The sequence below is a fragment of a genome, unplaced genomic scaffold, assembly GCF_019419815.1.
Source record: "Pyrus x bretschneideri cultivar Hongxiangsu unplaced genomic scaffold, Pyrus_bretschneideri_v1 Contig39, whole genome shotgun sequence".
Taxonomy (NCBI): Eukaryota; Viridiplantae; Streptophyta; class Magnoliopsida; order Rosales; family Rosaceae; genus Pyrus; species Pyrus x bretschneideri.
Window position 1 is genome coordinate 3,987,209 of NW_025999712.1, and position 14,195 is coordinate 4,001,403.

The 14,195-nt window shown below is 35.8% G+C and overlaps 1 protein-coding gene across 2 annotated transcripts; it reads right to left on the bottom strand.

Annotated features, from left to right (window-relative positions):
- Positions 1 to 3,102: 3,102 nt before the first annotated feature.
- On the bottom strand, positions 3,103 to 6,365 carry LOC103944933 (actin). Of its 2 annotated transcripts, none has more exons than XM_009355413.3 (5): positions 6,215 to 6,365; positions 5,204 to 5,293; positions 4,668 to 5,061; positions 3,763 to 4,376; positions 3,103 to 3,501 (listed from the first exon to the last, which is right to left on the bottom strand). In XM_009355413.3, the coding sequence occupies exons 2-5, from the start codon at positions 5,261 to 5,263 to the stop codon at positions 3,436 to 3,438; spliced, it is 1,134 nt and encodes a 377-aa protein (XP_009353688.1). In that variant the 5' UTR covers positions 5,264 to 5,293; positions 6,215 to 6,365; the 3' UTR covers positions 3,103 to 3,435. The 2 variants fall into 2 exon arrangements, with proteins under 2 accessions (XP_009353688.1, XP_048420722.1); XM_048564765.1 differs by lacking the exon at positions 6,215 to 6,365 and adding an exon at positions 6,014 to 6,168.
- Positions 6,366 to 14,195: the final 7,830 nt, after the last annotated feature.

A 14,195-nucleotide genomic window follows, 5' to 3' on the forward strand; every position in this document is an offset into this window, starting at 1 on the left:
TGAGATAGATCCTCGCAGGATTCTCACGAAATTCTTTAATTACATCTGTTTATCGTATATCGTGAGTTCAGTTTTCATCAAATATTATTTATATTTAATTTTAAATAAAAAAATTATAATAATTTCTGATCATATAATGTATAATGAACAAATATAATTTAAATATTCTCAAAATCCACACAGAAGAATCGTTGATCCTCACTCATTTTCTTTGTTCTTCTGGTTTCAGTCAAAGATTGTTTAAAATTTTAAAAATTAAAAACGTGAGAGCATCTTCATGGGCATCTTTTGATTCTTTAATTTACATTTACTTGAAAAAGTACGGTAAACCCCCAAATCTATATTTTCATAACATTAGTCAAATCAATTAGTTAGCATCAAATAAGTGGCGTATAACAAAGAAAACGAATCATTCCTTGATTCTTATTTTTCAGTGTACCCACCAGTGTTAACCTAACAGCTATCAAGCCTTACCAAGTCCTCTTAGTAAATGTGGACGTGCCAACTCGCCACTAAACATGAACAACAAATATGATGGTGATGTTGCATGTGCTTCTGATTTCTGTATCCGAGTGAACGCAATCGAGAGAGAAACACGTCTCGACCTCTGAATTCTATAACTTAAAGACAGTGAAGTCCAAATAAGGATTCAATTTTCAAGGTGCCAAACACTTCGGCGGATGAGGAGGACCAATGTGGTGGTAGTGTCAGATGCGTTTCTAACTTTTGAATCAGAGTTTAGAACCTGAAGATAAGGTTGCTAGCTACTATGAAGTCTAAATAAGGGTTTGGTTTTCAATGTGCCAAACATTTAAATAACCCCATAACACCTCATTTCGCCAAAAAGATTTGCCAACATAGGGTTGTTAATCCAAACTATTATTAATTCAAACTAAAGACGTGCTAACAAAGTTAAGAGAGTTAGTGATTCCTCAAAGATGAGAGAAGGCGTGTATAATGAGATTTTGTGCAAAGTGTTTGAAGGTCCAACCTTCTCTATTTATAATAAGGAAAACTAATGAAAAGTTCAAAAAAAATTCCCTTTTAATAAAAAGTCATTTTTAAAGGTATAGTGAATAGTAATAGAAAAATGTATAAATATGATTTTTCATTAATAGTAAACAGTACCAGGAATGTTTTGATAAATCTCCTTTTATAATAATATCCTTGATGGCCACGTTGTAAAAATGATGTGGTGAGTAACAAATTCGCTTAAAATAATATCTAAAAATATTATCTTCTGAATGGACCCACGACACCGCCAATTGGTGGACGACATAATCTAGTTTCTGGCAAATAACTTCAAACCTTCGTGAAGGTTTCTTGCCCAGTTAAAAGCCTCACACGTGTCCCACCATATTATCTCATCATCTTCACCCCTACATCATCCGATCAAGTTTTCGCCCAAATCATGATTTTGAATGTTGTTGAGTTTGGATAATACTTTCAGAGAAATGATGAGGAGAATTTTAAAAGAGAACTGGATTGTCTGTTCTTCTATTTACATATTTTTTTCATGTCCTCTTAAGATGTATGATCACAGTTAAAGCACGTTAATATTTTATATTAATTTTTTATAGAAATAATAAAACAAAAATTAATAGGAATATAAATGTTGACGTGACTTACCGGTGACCATACATCATAAGAGGGCATGGAACAAACAGAAGGGCATGGGAAGAGTATGAAAATGGGAGGGCAGACAATCCAACTCTTTTTAAAAGTGGGATCTCTCTGTAACTTTATATTTTTCACATAATATTTTATAATTTATAATATATTTCTTCATGATAATTACTACGATAATTAAGAATGGTAGTAATATTCAGAAAAAATTAATACTCATCCAATTGTCTCAATTAAACGAAAACATTGGGTCGAAACAACCACGTGTCATAATATAAGTGAAAAAATGTTAAAAAATAAGCTAATGTAAAACATATCAAATTTAGCATTCAATTATATTATAACGCGTGTTGTATCATCTTATTCAAGTCAAAAGATTCTCAAGCCTTATAGGCAAACCAATTGTCAATATCATAGACTCGTATCATTTCTAATCAGTTGGACTTTGAAGATTCTACCTAACCATTATCCGTAAATGAAAATTCTTTACATGTACAGTATTTAAATGTAACGGCTATTACCTCAAGGCACTAAAGTAAAACCAATGGGCCACTTTGTTAAGTCTCTCGTTCGACCCGTGAATGTCGCTAATTATGTTTCTTTTTCTTTCTTATATTTTGATATTCATCAAATAATCATAAATCTATTTCCAGCTAATCAATTGATCAATCTCAAAATATGACATCCCGTTGATATGGAAAACCAAACACGTCCATGTGCGCTGTGACGGAGCCAACATTTTCAAATAATAGGTTCATCATGTTAATCAAAAAAAAAAAAAAAATTTATTAGACCATTTCGTCGAACACCTAGTAGGTAACTGTCAATCCTATCAACATGTACCAAAAACTTATGCTGATATATGTCGACCACCATTTTTGTAGAGGTTTGTCGAAGGTGGATGTAGGATTATGTGGAGTAGTGTTAAAGACTTCCAAGACTTATCAACTAACACATGGTGTGCACAACAAAGTCGCTTGCAAGAAGAGAAAAAATAAAAAAATACGATAGAATAAAATAGGAGGAGATTGTAATTTAATTTGTATTGGCTGTTTATATGAGTCAAATATAATACATAAACAAATATACATAAGGTTTTTGAAGTTGTTGAAGTTAAGGGCAACCAATGACCCTCTGCTCGCTCCGCCATTGCATGCCCAAGTGGGAGACATCTCGTTGGTGTTGTGATCAACTAGTAATGCATTATAAACACAACATGCATAAACTACGAGATGCCTCTCACTCGATCATGGACAACTAACCCAAACATATTCCATGAGTCATTTTCTTTGTTATGCGCGACATCATCAACTTTTGCCTAGGGTTTGAAGTAAGTTAAGGTGGGCAAATGCTTTAGGAAACTTTGAGATGAAATCAAAGCAACAGAAGCATTTACATAAAACTTAAAGAGGGTATGAGCTTATTAAATTACACTTCAATGCATCTGGGGAAATAACAGAACCCACTACAGAAAAATAGAGAAACATTAATTTATTAAATAAACAGAGAGGCCCTTAAGAATTTAATGGCAAATTAGAATTTCAATCAGAAAGGTGGGGAGGAGCAAAAATTAATAAATGGCAGAGGCTTTTAGCATTGAACTAACACTGTTCAACGGTTAATACAGAAAATAACAGCTAAAGAGTTCAACTCTCGGCCATAACCTCCACGTCTCGTAGTTCATTGTTTCAACAACACTGGACACAGAAAATTTTGAGAGAAGCAAAGGTAAGAGTAAATACTTGCGAGCTGCAATTGCTATCTGAAACAGACTGGAAATCACGCTTCTAGCGATCCCATCCCACAGAATTAGAAACACTTCCTGTGTACAATTGATGGGCCAGATTCATCATACTCAGCCTTGGCAATCCACATCTGCGTTCCAAGTATAAACATTAACACTCGATTAGTACGAACTAATGGAATAATTGTACAAGAAACTGAAGAAATCGCAACTTGGTTTTGGGAGAGCAAGATCGGGGAAACAGCGTATCATATGATTTGTTAATGCGAGCAGGGTTAACCAAAATATTGAACAAAAGGGTGCCTTGCCAAATGATAACGATAATGCACATTTCTGAGATGACGTGCCAAGTGAGTATATGTAATCATATCACGTATACTAAATTTACATACCTGCTGGAAAGTGCTAAGAGAAGCAAGGATGGATCCACCAATCCAGACACTGTACTTCCTCTCGGGTGGAGCAACAACCTTGATTTTCATGCTGCTAGGTGCCAAAGCTGTGATTTCCCTGCTCATTCTGTCAGCAATGCCAGGGAACATGGTAGAACCACCACTGAGGACAATGTTTCCATACAAATCTTTCCTAATATCGACATCACACTTCATGATAGAGTTGTATGTGGTCTCGTGAATGCCTGCAGCTTCCATTCCAATCATGGATGGCTGGAAGAGTACTTCTGGGCAGCGGAAGCGCTCAGCACCAATGGTGATCACCTGCCCATCAGGCAACTCATAGCTCTTCTCAACAGAAGAACTTGTCTTGGAAGTCTCAAGCTCCTGTTCATAATCAAGGGCAATGTATGCAAGCTTCTCCTTCATATCCCTGACAATTTCTCGCTCAGCTGTGGTGGTGAAGGAATAGCCACGCTCGGTCAAAATTTTCATAAGGGCGTCGGTGAGGTCACGACCTGCTAAGTCAAGACGGAGGATGGCATGGGGAAGAGCATATCCCTCATAAATGGGGACAGTGTGACTGACACCATCTCCAGAGTCGAGAACAATACCTGCACGGAAGTTCCAGAAAGGAAATTGTCTAAATGATATTGAAGATACACATAATTATCATTCCGTAAATTTTAAAAACCACTTCAATTTTTGTTTTGATTCTTTCGAATGCTTCAAGAAAACAGTTGCACCTGCTATATATTACGATCACTTCAATAATGATCTCAAATCAATTTCCAAGATAAGCTCTTCTAAAGGCTAACTAACAGCACCTCGGATGTTTGCATTCAAGTCATTGAATCGACATCAACTCAAATCCACAACGTGCTGAAATTGTTCAAACTGCTTACCAGTTGTACGACCACTGGCGTAGAGGGAAAGAACAGCCTGGATGGCGACATACATAGCAGGAGCGTTGAATGTCTCAAACATGATTTGGGTCATTTTCTCCCGATTAGCCTTTGGGTTCAGAGGTGCTTCAGTGAGCAGAACTGGATGTTCTTCTGGGGCCACACGAAGTTCATTGTAGAACGTGTGATGCCAAATCTTCTCCATATCATCCCAATTGCTCACAATACCATGCTCAATGGGGTATTTCAGAGTCAAGATACCACGTTTAGACTGAGCCTCATCTCCGACATATGCATCCTTTTGGCCCATTCCAACCATCACACCAGTGTGACGTGGGCGGCCGACAATGCTAGGAAAGACTGCCCTTGGAGCATCATCTCCAGCAAATCCAGCCTAAAAGATGAGAATTCAACATAATTATTGATCTATTAATATTAAGATTTCCATCGAGATAATGTATGCCTTTACAAGATCAGCATTACAAAAGTTGAGTAGAATCAGATTTAGTCAGCAAGAGTTGGAGATAAAAACGTACCTTAACCATTCCTGTTCCATTGTCACAGACGAGTGGTTGAATATCCTCGGCATCAGCCATTTTCTAATTCCAGCTATAGAGACGTATTAACTGCAATACAGTGGGACATGATATGAACAATAGAGAAATTGAAATACTAAAGACGAAACACCCATCAATTTCCTAAACATACACGGGCATCAGATGTATAGTAATTCAATCAACACAAATAGTAACATCATTACCATAATGATCAAACCATAACCATAAGTTGTACATTCATTCATTCAACATAATGCTCACACCATACCAGACGAAACACCCACCATAAAATGATTTCCCGTCAATTATAAATTAGAGCAAAACAATTCAACTTTGCACAATCATATACAGGACAAATCAAAATGAAGTATAGCAGGAATAAGTCCACATAATATACGACCGGAAAACAAAGAACCACACCGAAGATTCAATCCAGATAACACTCCGGTTATATGTTGATCAACTTGACTTATTCAACTGGCAGTTATGAATTGATACAAATGCTTGAATCTACGCGATTCATGAGGCTCCTTCGTGTCATAGGCATCCAAACCATCTCAAAACTCCGTTGTTTCGCATTACGAAATCAAATCTTTCATGAAAAACCAAATCTTCTACATTTAATCGAATCACAACACAAACCAGATACAATAAACAAAATCAGATAGTAATATTCCCACAATATAATTCAAACTCCAATAGCTACCGCACAAATCCAAAAGAAACATCAAAATAATCCTTAGATATTCAAATTCCCGCATATTCACGATGAAAAGATTCACAAGGTACCCGATCCACAATCGAGAGATCGCCAAACAAAACCTCACAAATCTAGAACGAAAATGAAACGATCCTACATCCAAAACCGAATAATGCCACACGAAGAGATCGGCGATGTCGAAATTAAATTAATAGATTGGCATGCTCTGTTTGGTTGCAAGGAAAATGTTGAAATTTTCTCGGAAAATGAGGGAGGAAGAGAAACCTGACCTTGGATTTGGCGTGAACGGAGGAGCCCCTCGGATCTAAACTGCGCGCCCTTGGGTTCAAAATTCAGACCTCCAACCCCACCTGAAATTCGCCTTTTAAATCCACAGCTCTCTCAGCGCTCACTCCTGGCCGTCCGATCTGTTCAACGAGATTCGTGTTCGTGGCGACGCGGGCCCTACTGATCTGGGGCTCCCGAAACTACAGGCTGTTTCAACTTTAAAACGCTTTGTCGAGAAGTGGTTCTCTCTTAATTTCTTTCATCAAGATCACCGAATAAATTGATCCGAACCTTTGAAAATTCATTCAACAACTCCCATCTGTTTTTATCTTTTAAAAGGTTTAATAATTTTGAGTCGTTAAATAAAATTTTAAAAGTTTAGATCACTTGATTCGATAATCTTGATAGAATAATCTCTTCTCTGCTTTGTCAATCCAGGTGTCAGAGAGCTATTCTTTTTTCTGGTCCTTCGTCTTATTTTTATGGACCACATGTTGGGCCTTGGGCTTGTTATATGGGCCTTTGGAAAATTAGCCCAAATGTTAACTTGGACACACGAAAGTCTAATGACACAATTACTGAAGCCCACTAATCTGGCTCAAGGGCCTGGTTTGGCAAGAGCAGAGTTGGGTCGGTTTCTAGCCCCAACTAAGCTAATTACCAACCCAACCCATGTTAAAGTCGACTTGGATTGGTCAGGTTAATTTGTAAGCAGAAGCCCAACTCCATGTAAGTTTTCGATAACGTTACATTTTAGAACAATAATTCAAATCGTAATATTTTAGAGAAAATTCCAACCTCATTTGTAACACCAAAGGAATATCGCAACTAAGAATGAATTCGAGCGTGACAAGTGGATAGATGATAGGGTTTTTATATAGTTGTCGATGTCATTTCTGTAAATTATTATAATTTCAAATGAGTCAAATCACTTTTTTTTATCTATGTAGTTTTACCTATTTTCCATTTGTCTACGTCATTTCACGTTTGGCACTTTTAACCATGTAGTTTTGTTGAGTAATTCTAGGTTTGTGCCACATAATATCTAGGTTTGTCTACCTAGTATTTTTCTTTGTTTCACAAGCAATGATCAAGTCCTACAAGTTTGAAGTTGTTCAGAAAAATTTATACACCGAATGATTGCGTACTCAGTTGACTGCATATATTTTAGAGAGACAAGTATGCCTTAATATTTTTAGTTGATTGTCAAATAAGAAGTGAGATAAGCATATTAGTACATTCACGTGAGGAGTGAGATAAGCACAAAAATACATACATTGCACTCGTGATATAGAATACAATCTCATTTCCTCACTCATCATGTGAGTAGTGAGTGATACATAGGCACATAGCCATGATAAGGAAGATCATACAATGGCATCATCAAAATATTAGCTAGGATTAAGATGAAATTTAATGTATGATATTTTAAGGATTTGAACCATTCAACTTTTAAGTTTTGATTTCTGTTTCTCAACCCTTATGCACTTTAACCCTATCCATGCTAGAACCATACACATCAATATTGACTACCACTACATCTGAGAATGGATCACAAGCAAAGTCATTGACATTACTCATGTTGCATCTCAAACTAGTTGGCTGACATCCCCATCAGTCTTCCTGAATGCTTCTCCATCGCAGGTTAAGATTTGATTGCAATTAAACTAATTAAACTATAGGAATAATGTCAAAATTTAGCTGAAATGAACCATCCACCGATCAAAAGTGTGATTTAGCCTTGGAGAAAGGAACACTAATATTTATGTCAATAATCCTTAAGTTTGGTTAAGGAATTGGTTTAAAAGAGCCTTGTTATTTTTCTTTTCTCAATTTCAGCTAATCTACGTACTTAGGATGCTTTTGATGATAAATTAACTTCCTGAAGGAGTTTTGATGTAAGGCTAATTGAACAAGAAAGCTAAGAGGCTGAAAATCATTGTATCCAACTTTCATAATGTTTCATGAAGCCAATTGTTCCATTTTTTACAAATCAATCCCGTGAGAGTTACATTTTTTGTCAAAACTGCACAGTTGTGAGAGAATGAAGATTTGAAGTCTTTTATGATTTTTCCTAAAACCATGAGATATATGCTTGGAAAGCTTAAGACATACAACTAAGATTTTCCTATTTTTCCAGAATTTTCTAGATGTTGGAATGACCCCAAAACTGGCGTGCAAGATAGATGATGTGTTTCTCAAGCCAAGAATGATTCTTCCCTAGTTTGGTCAATAATTGTTTAGGAATTTGTTCTGTTTTAAGAGAGTTTCTATCAAACATTTTAGGGTTTTCTAGTATAAATAGGGCACTTTAAGCTCTTTCTACAAATCCCCACATCACCACGCCCCCATACGACCATAATACCATACCATCATCATACACCGCAATTCGCAAAGAACTTAGGGACGTTACTAGCCATGAATTTTAGGTTTTATGTTTCTTTATTTTTATCTTTTTATGTAACTAAGTTATTTTATAAGGTTTATGATGAAGCCATATGTGAATATCTGCGAAGTAATTTTTAATTGCTATTTGATTATATGCCATGTTATATTCTTTGTGCTTATTTTATTATAGGTTCAGATATCTAATGATTGATCGCCTTTAGAAATTATACATCCATATACTTGAATAAACCTATGATGATAAGCAATTAATTAGGTTTATTGGAACTAAGATTAAGAAGACTAGATAAACTAGTAAGCATGACCAATAAGCTAGTCCTACTTGGTTGACATGGTTCTTCTACACTTAATGAGCTTTTATATGTTTAATTGTATGTCTAATGAATAGGATATAGTTATCATGTAGAGAGACACGAGTTGATGTCTGACCACGTATTAATTCATACCTTAGGAGGAACAAACTTTAATATTGGCATGATAATTGGATAGTCGTTCACTTTAGGAAAAGTAAATAAGATTGTTATTGGCGAATTCATAACCTTAGACTTCATCGTTTCTCAAATTCTTCTGACACATGTTATTTTATTTACTTGTATTTTTTAGTTTTATTGTTAGTTTTAGTCTTAATCAATCCTTCACTTTAATCTATCATTTCTTTGTTTAATTAAGTTAAGCGTGATTAGTCGGTTAAATTGGTGCTAAAGTAATTTTTGTGGAATTGACCTCGTATTTGCATATCTTACTACAATTAATTCGTGCACTTATAAGTTTAATTGATTTTAAATTAATATATTATATAGGTTAGTTTAAATACACATCATACACAAGTTGTACAATGTGGCTCCCATCCTCAAAACCTTCTGCCTGCCAACTTCAATAAATGTGCTGCTAGTGGTAGGCTTTGGCTGAAAGAAAACCAAGTTTTAGCCTCACTAACTAACGTACTAACTCACTAGCTTAAAAAATATTAAACTCCGGACAAGGATTGTCTGCCCTCTCACTTCCGGTGCCCTCCCGTGCCCTCCTGTTTTGTGTGATCACAGTTAAGCCACGTCAACATTTTATATTATTTTTTTTTATAGAGATAATAAAACAAAAATGAATAGTAATATAAAATGTTGACGTGGCTTAACCGTGACCACACAAACAGAAGAGCACGGGAGGGCACCGGAAGTGGGAGGGCAGACAATCCTTGTCGTTAAACTCCACCCACATTTTGCCCCATCATATCTTACCTTGAAAAAAAAAGATGTAAACATGAAAAAAAAATGGTGATAAATATTTAATTCGACAAATTTTAAGCTCTTATAGTTTGACGAAATCGCACACCTAATTCTCTATTTTTAAAGAAATACTAACCTCTCAACATCCTCTAACACGCATCTGAATAGGCATTATGTTGAAAACAAATACACTTACAAACACTACGGCAAATGGCACCTTAATTACCTCAAATAGGAACCAAAAACTTTGAGTGTGGGGACCAAAAATGGCGGGTGAACATATGAAGTAAGATATACGAAAAGTAAAGGCAAAAAGGGTTGAAAAACAGCGGGAGAGATGATTGTTAGAGATGGGGACATGGGGGAAGCAAAATGATTAGGCATGAGTATGACAAGCAATTATGTGCCATGAGAGTGTGTGTGTACACTCACTTTTATATATATTTTAGCTTAATACCCCACGTTATCATAACATGCCAATTCTTTCCATCACATAATAATTATGTACTTAATAAAGTCGAATAGATATATATATAAGAAATGGAGATTTCCTTAAAGTGGAATTCTCCATAGACTTTTTAGCACCTTACTGTTTAACGTTAATTTTCGTGTCAACATTATAACATTATCCTAAAAACACGAGATGTTAGATAGTCAATAGAGAGTCTCACTTTTAAAAGAGTCCTTAACTTAAACGAAACTAAACTCAAGAAAACAAAAATGAGAAGCTTATGTTGTACTTGTGGAACAATTATTTCGGACCATATTTAAATGTCCCTTAGGTTATAAGATTCATGCGAATTTATATTTTCTTGTAAGCTGTCTCAGATAAACAATCATTTTGACTTACAAATTGAAACAAACATATTCGATTAAGTGTTGTTATCTTATTAACTTACAATTGAAAATGAAGCAAAGATACAACATGAGGCTTGGTAAATGGAACCTTAAAGTATCATAGATGACTTTGACTAAAACAAAAAATGAGCAGATATCTTAGGATAGCATTTATTCCTTTTTAAGAAGCAAATTACAAATAAGATTTTAGACATATTTTTAAATCACATATATATATAATAATATCATAAAAAATTTATCAACTGTGAATATGATCATATTTATGTCCAAACATAGCAAATTCAATTGTTGCTAGGTTATTATATTTACGATTTGTAAATACAATGAAATGTAATATCTGAAATTTATCTTAGTGGGTGACAAATGTCATGAATAATTGATTCAACTCATCAATAAAACTTTGTTTTTATGGTTTAAAATGTCAACTAATATCTAGAAATCTCCTTCAACAATGACCTTTTTGATATTAAGACGCTTTACCCCTTGAAAAACCTATTTAACTACCAAAAATCATGCTTACAAAAGAACGTAATTAATTGGACAAATTGGGGCTAAACACTATCTCCAAGATGAGCCACAAGCCATGCTCTCAAATTTGGACCCTTAATTATTTTTAGGTACAATTTGGATTTATTTTATCATGTCTTAAGATGCGGTGAAACCCAAGCAATCCAATTGGGGTCCCCTACTTTGCAGACGTATATATCGTTGAATTATCGTCTCAGGTAATCCCATGAGAAACAGACACATATGTTTTCCTTCGGGTTTTAATAATAAAAAGTTTGATTTCAAATAGTAATATAAATTTTACCAAATCGATCTGAATCGGATCTGCCAGGAGGGGGCCGGCAAATCAATGGATCCAAATTTGACAATGGAATGAGGAATCCAAAGCCCTAGTAAGCAAACAACGACGTTCGCACGCATGCATGCCATGCATTTCACCATGCCATGCATTCCACAACCACAAGCTGTCAACTACCGCTACCAGTTGAATTGTTGAAGATGGCCTGCAGTTGGTTGGTGGGACCCACGTGGTGAGCAAGGGATATAATGCAGCCAAGGCAGCCTTCTCTGATGCAAAATAAGCGGGATGTCTCTGCTGGTGGCTGCAATATTAATGGTGGTCATTGGCCCATGAAGCTGAGTGAAAACACCACGTCGTGGGTGGGGGCTGGGAGGGGGTCTCACTAGTTTTGGCGATGATTTATTTGATTTTTAGTTAGTGTATAATTTGGATTAATCACTTTAAACTCACTTGAAATTTACTTACCTCAAAGACGAGAAAATTCATGAATATGTGTTGCAAGGTATAGTACCTTAATTAGTTATGTCTATATACACATGTGTCGTTCCTTCGCTTTCGTATAACAATCAAATTAAATTATCAGGTCACAAGACTCTGAATGCATGACACTTACTTGAAAGAGGATGTGTGCAAATTCTTGTTTACAACAATATTTCTATAACAAAACTGATCAAATGACTACCATATATGTGTATTACAAGGGTTAATGAGGTTGTCTAAATAGAAAAAAATTATGTATTACTATATAACTAATTAATACTAAAGGATGGACGTTTAGAGACAATTATGTCATGATTAATTTTATGTGACTCAAAATCCTTTAGAGTTGTGATCCAAAATTTAAGACTTAAAATCTAAACTTGAATCGATTAACTAATTTGAGACTAAAACCTAAAAATTGGATATGACACATCAGGTATTTCAGCCCGGAGATGGACTCACCATATTCGAAAGGATCTGCTAGCCATTAGTTAGACTTGTTAGATCAAATGGTCCACATGCACCCACGCATGCATTACCAAACCTCTGTTGCAGTATCTCCAAAGCTCCGAAATACCTGCATATATGGCACCAATTGTCACAATCTACTGAATCTTAGGATACTTCAAAAGGATTAGTCGATTACTATAAGATGACCTCTGCAATCTATGATTTGGTTGATCACTTATAGGCAACAGTGTAGCCAGAATTTTTTGCGAGAAAGGGCCTTTCGTATATGTATTGAGAAAAATTTCGAACTCATAGCATGAGCAATCGAACTAATCTTCAAAAAATTGAAAGACCTATTAAATTTAATAAAGAGAATCAAAAGAAGTGTATAATACAAGTAAGTGAGAGGTAGAGAGCAGGGTAACCACTAAAAAAATTGAAATTATAGGATGAAAATACAAATAAATCTGGTTTGAATCGTTTGACAAAAAAAAAGTAGGCCAAAGAGGAGGGTTTCAAATAATAGTTGATTAGGTTGCTATAGAAATAAAGTCGATTTTAAAATATCATCCTTGAGTTTCACTAATCCACAAAGACAAAACAAACAAAACTGTTAGAAAATTATAAGATACGATGTCGTTCAACTCAACTTCTTCACGAGGACAATTCATTTTCTTCCTCATGCCTCACGGTTCTACAACTGCAAGATTAAGGCCGCTAGAAATTTCTTACGCAATGGTCAGGATGGCACGGAACCACTTTGATCCCTTAATGGCTCCGCCCATGCTCATGGGTAAAACCAAAAACCAAAATAAATAATTTTATAAGTTTTAAAATTTAACTTATATATATATATATATTAGAAAATTAGATTTTAATACTTATATAAGATGAAGTATAGAAAAATGTCTTATACAAGATTAAAATTTGATTTTAGTCCCTAGACTTTTTTTTTTTGAACAAATGATATAATCTACACTAAGGGATAAGGGCCTCACAATGGGCTAGCAATGGTTCAAATTCGCCTTTGGCTAGAATCGAACCTAATACCTCTCACTTACAAATCTATTAATTAAATTAAATTTACCAGCATATGTATTCAATGTCCCTCTTTGTTATTGATAAATTCCTGGTGATCATAAATTAAATTTTAAGAAAATATTATAAATTTTAATTCTCATTATGGTAAGTATCTTATATAAGAAAATATTTTCATAAAGATTTTTCAGTACACTTATATTTTTTGCATATTTTTTGTCACATCCCGGCCCGGGGGGATCACTTCCCGGGCCCGCTCCACCACCGTAGCACGATATTGTCCGCTTTGGGCCCCGACCACGCCCTCACGGTTTTGTTTCTGGGAACTCACACGAGAACTTCCCGATGGGTCACCCATCTTGGGAATGCTCTCGCGCGCTACTCGCTTAACTTCGGAGTTCCTACGAAACCCGAAGTCAGTGAGCTCCCAAAAGGCCTCGTGCTAGGTAAGGATGGGAATATACATATAAGGATCACTCCCCTGGGCGATGTGGGATGTCACAATCCACCCCCCTTAGGGACCCGACGTCCTCGTCGGCACACTCGCGACCAGGGTTAGGCTCTGATACCAATTTGTCACATCCCGGCCCGGGGGGGATCACTTCCCGGGCCCGCTCCACCACCGTAGCACGATATTGTCCGCTTTGGGCCCCGACCACGCCCTCACGGTTTTGTTTCTGGGAACTCACACGAGAACTTCCCGATGGGTCACCCATCCTG

Coding starts and splice junctions, on each gene's coding strand:
- LOC103944933 (XM_009355413.3), bottom strand. CDS start 5,263: ATGGCTGATGCCGAGGATATTCAACCACTCGTCTGTGACAATGGAACA. Junction 5,062..5,203: donor ATGGAACAGGAATGGTTAAG/GTACGTTTTTAT, acceptor CTCATCTTTTAG/GCTGGATTTGCTGGAGATGA. Junction 3,502..3,762: donor CTCTTAGCACTTTCCAGCAG/GTATGTAAATTT, acceptor CTTGGAACGCAG/ATGTGGATTGCCAAGGCTGA.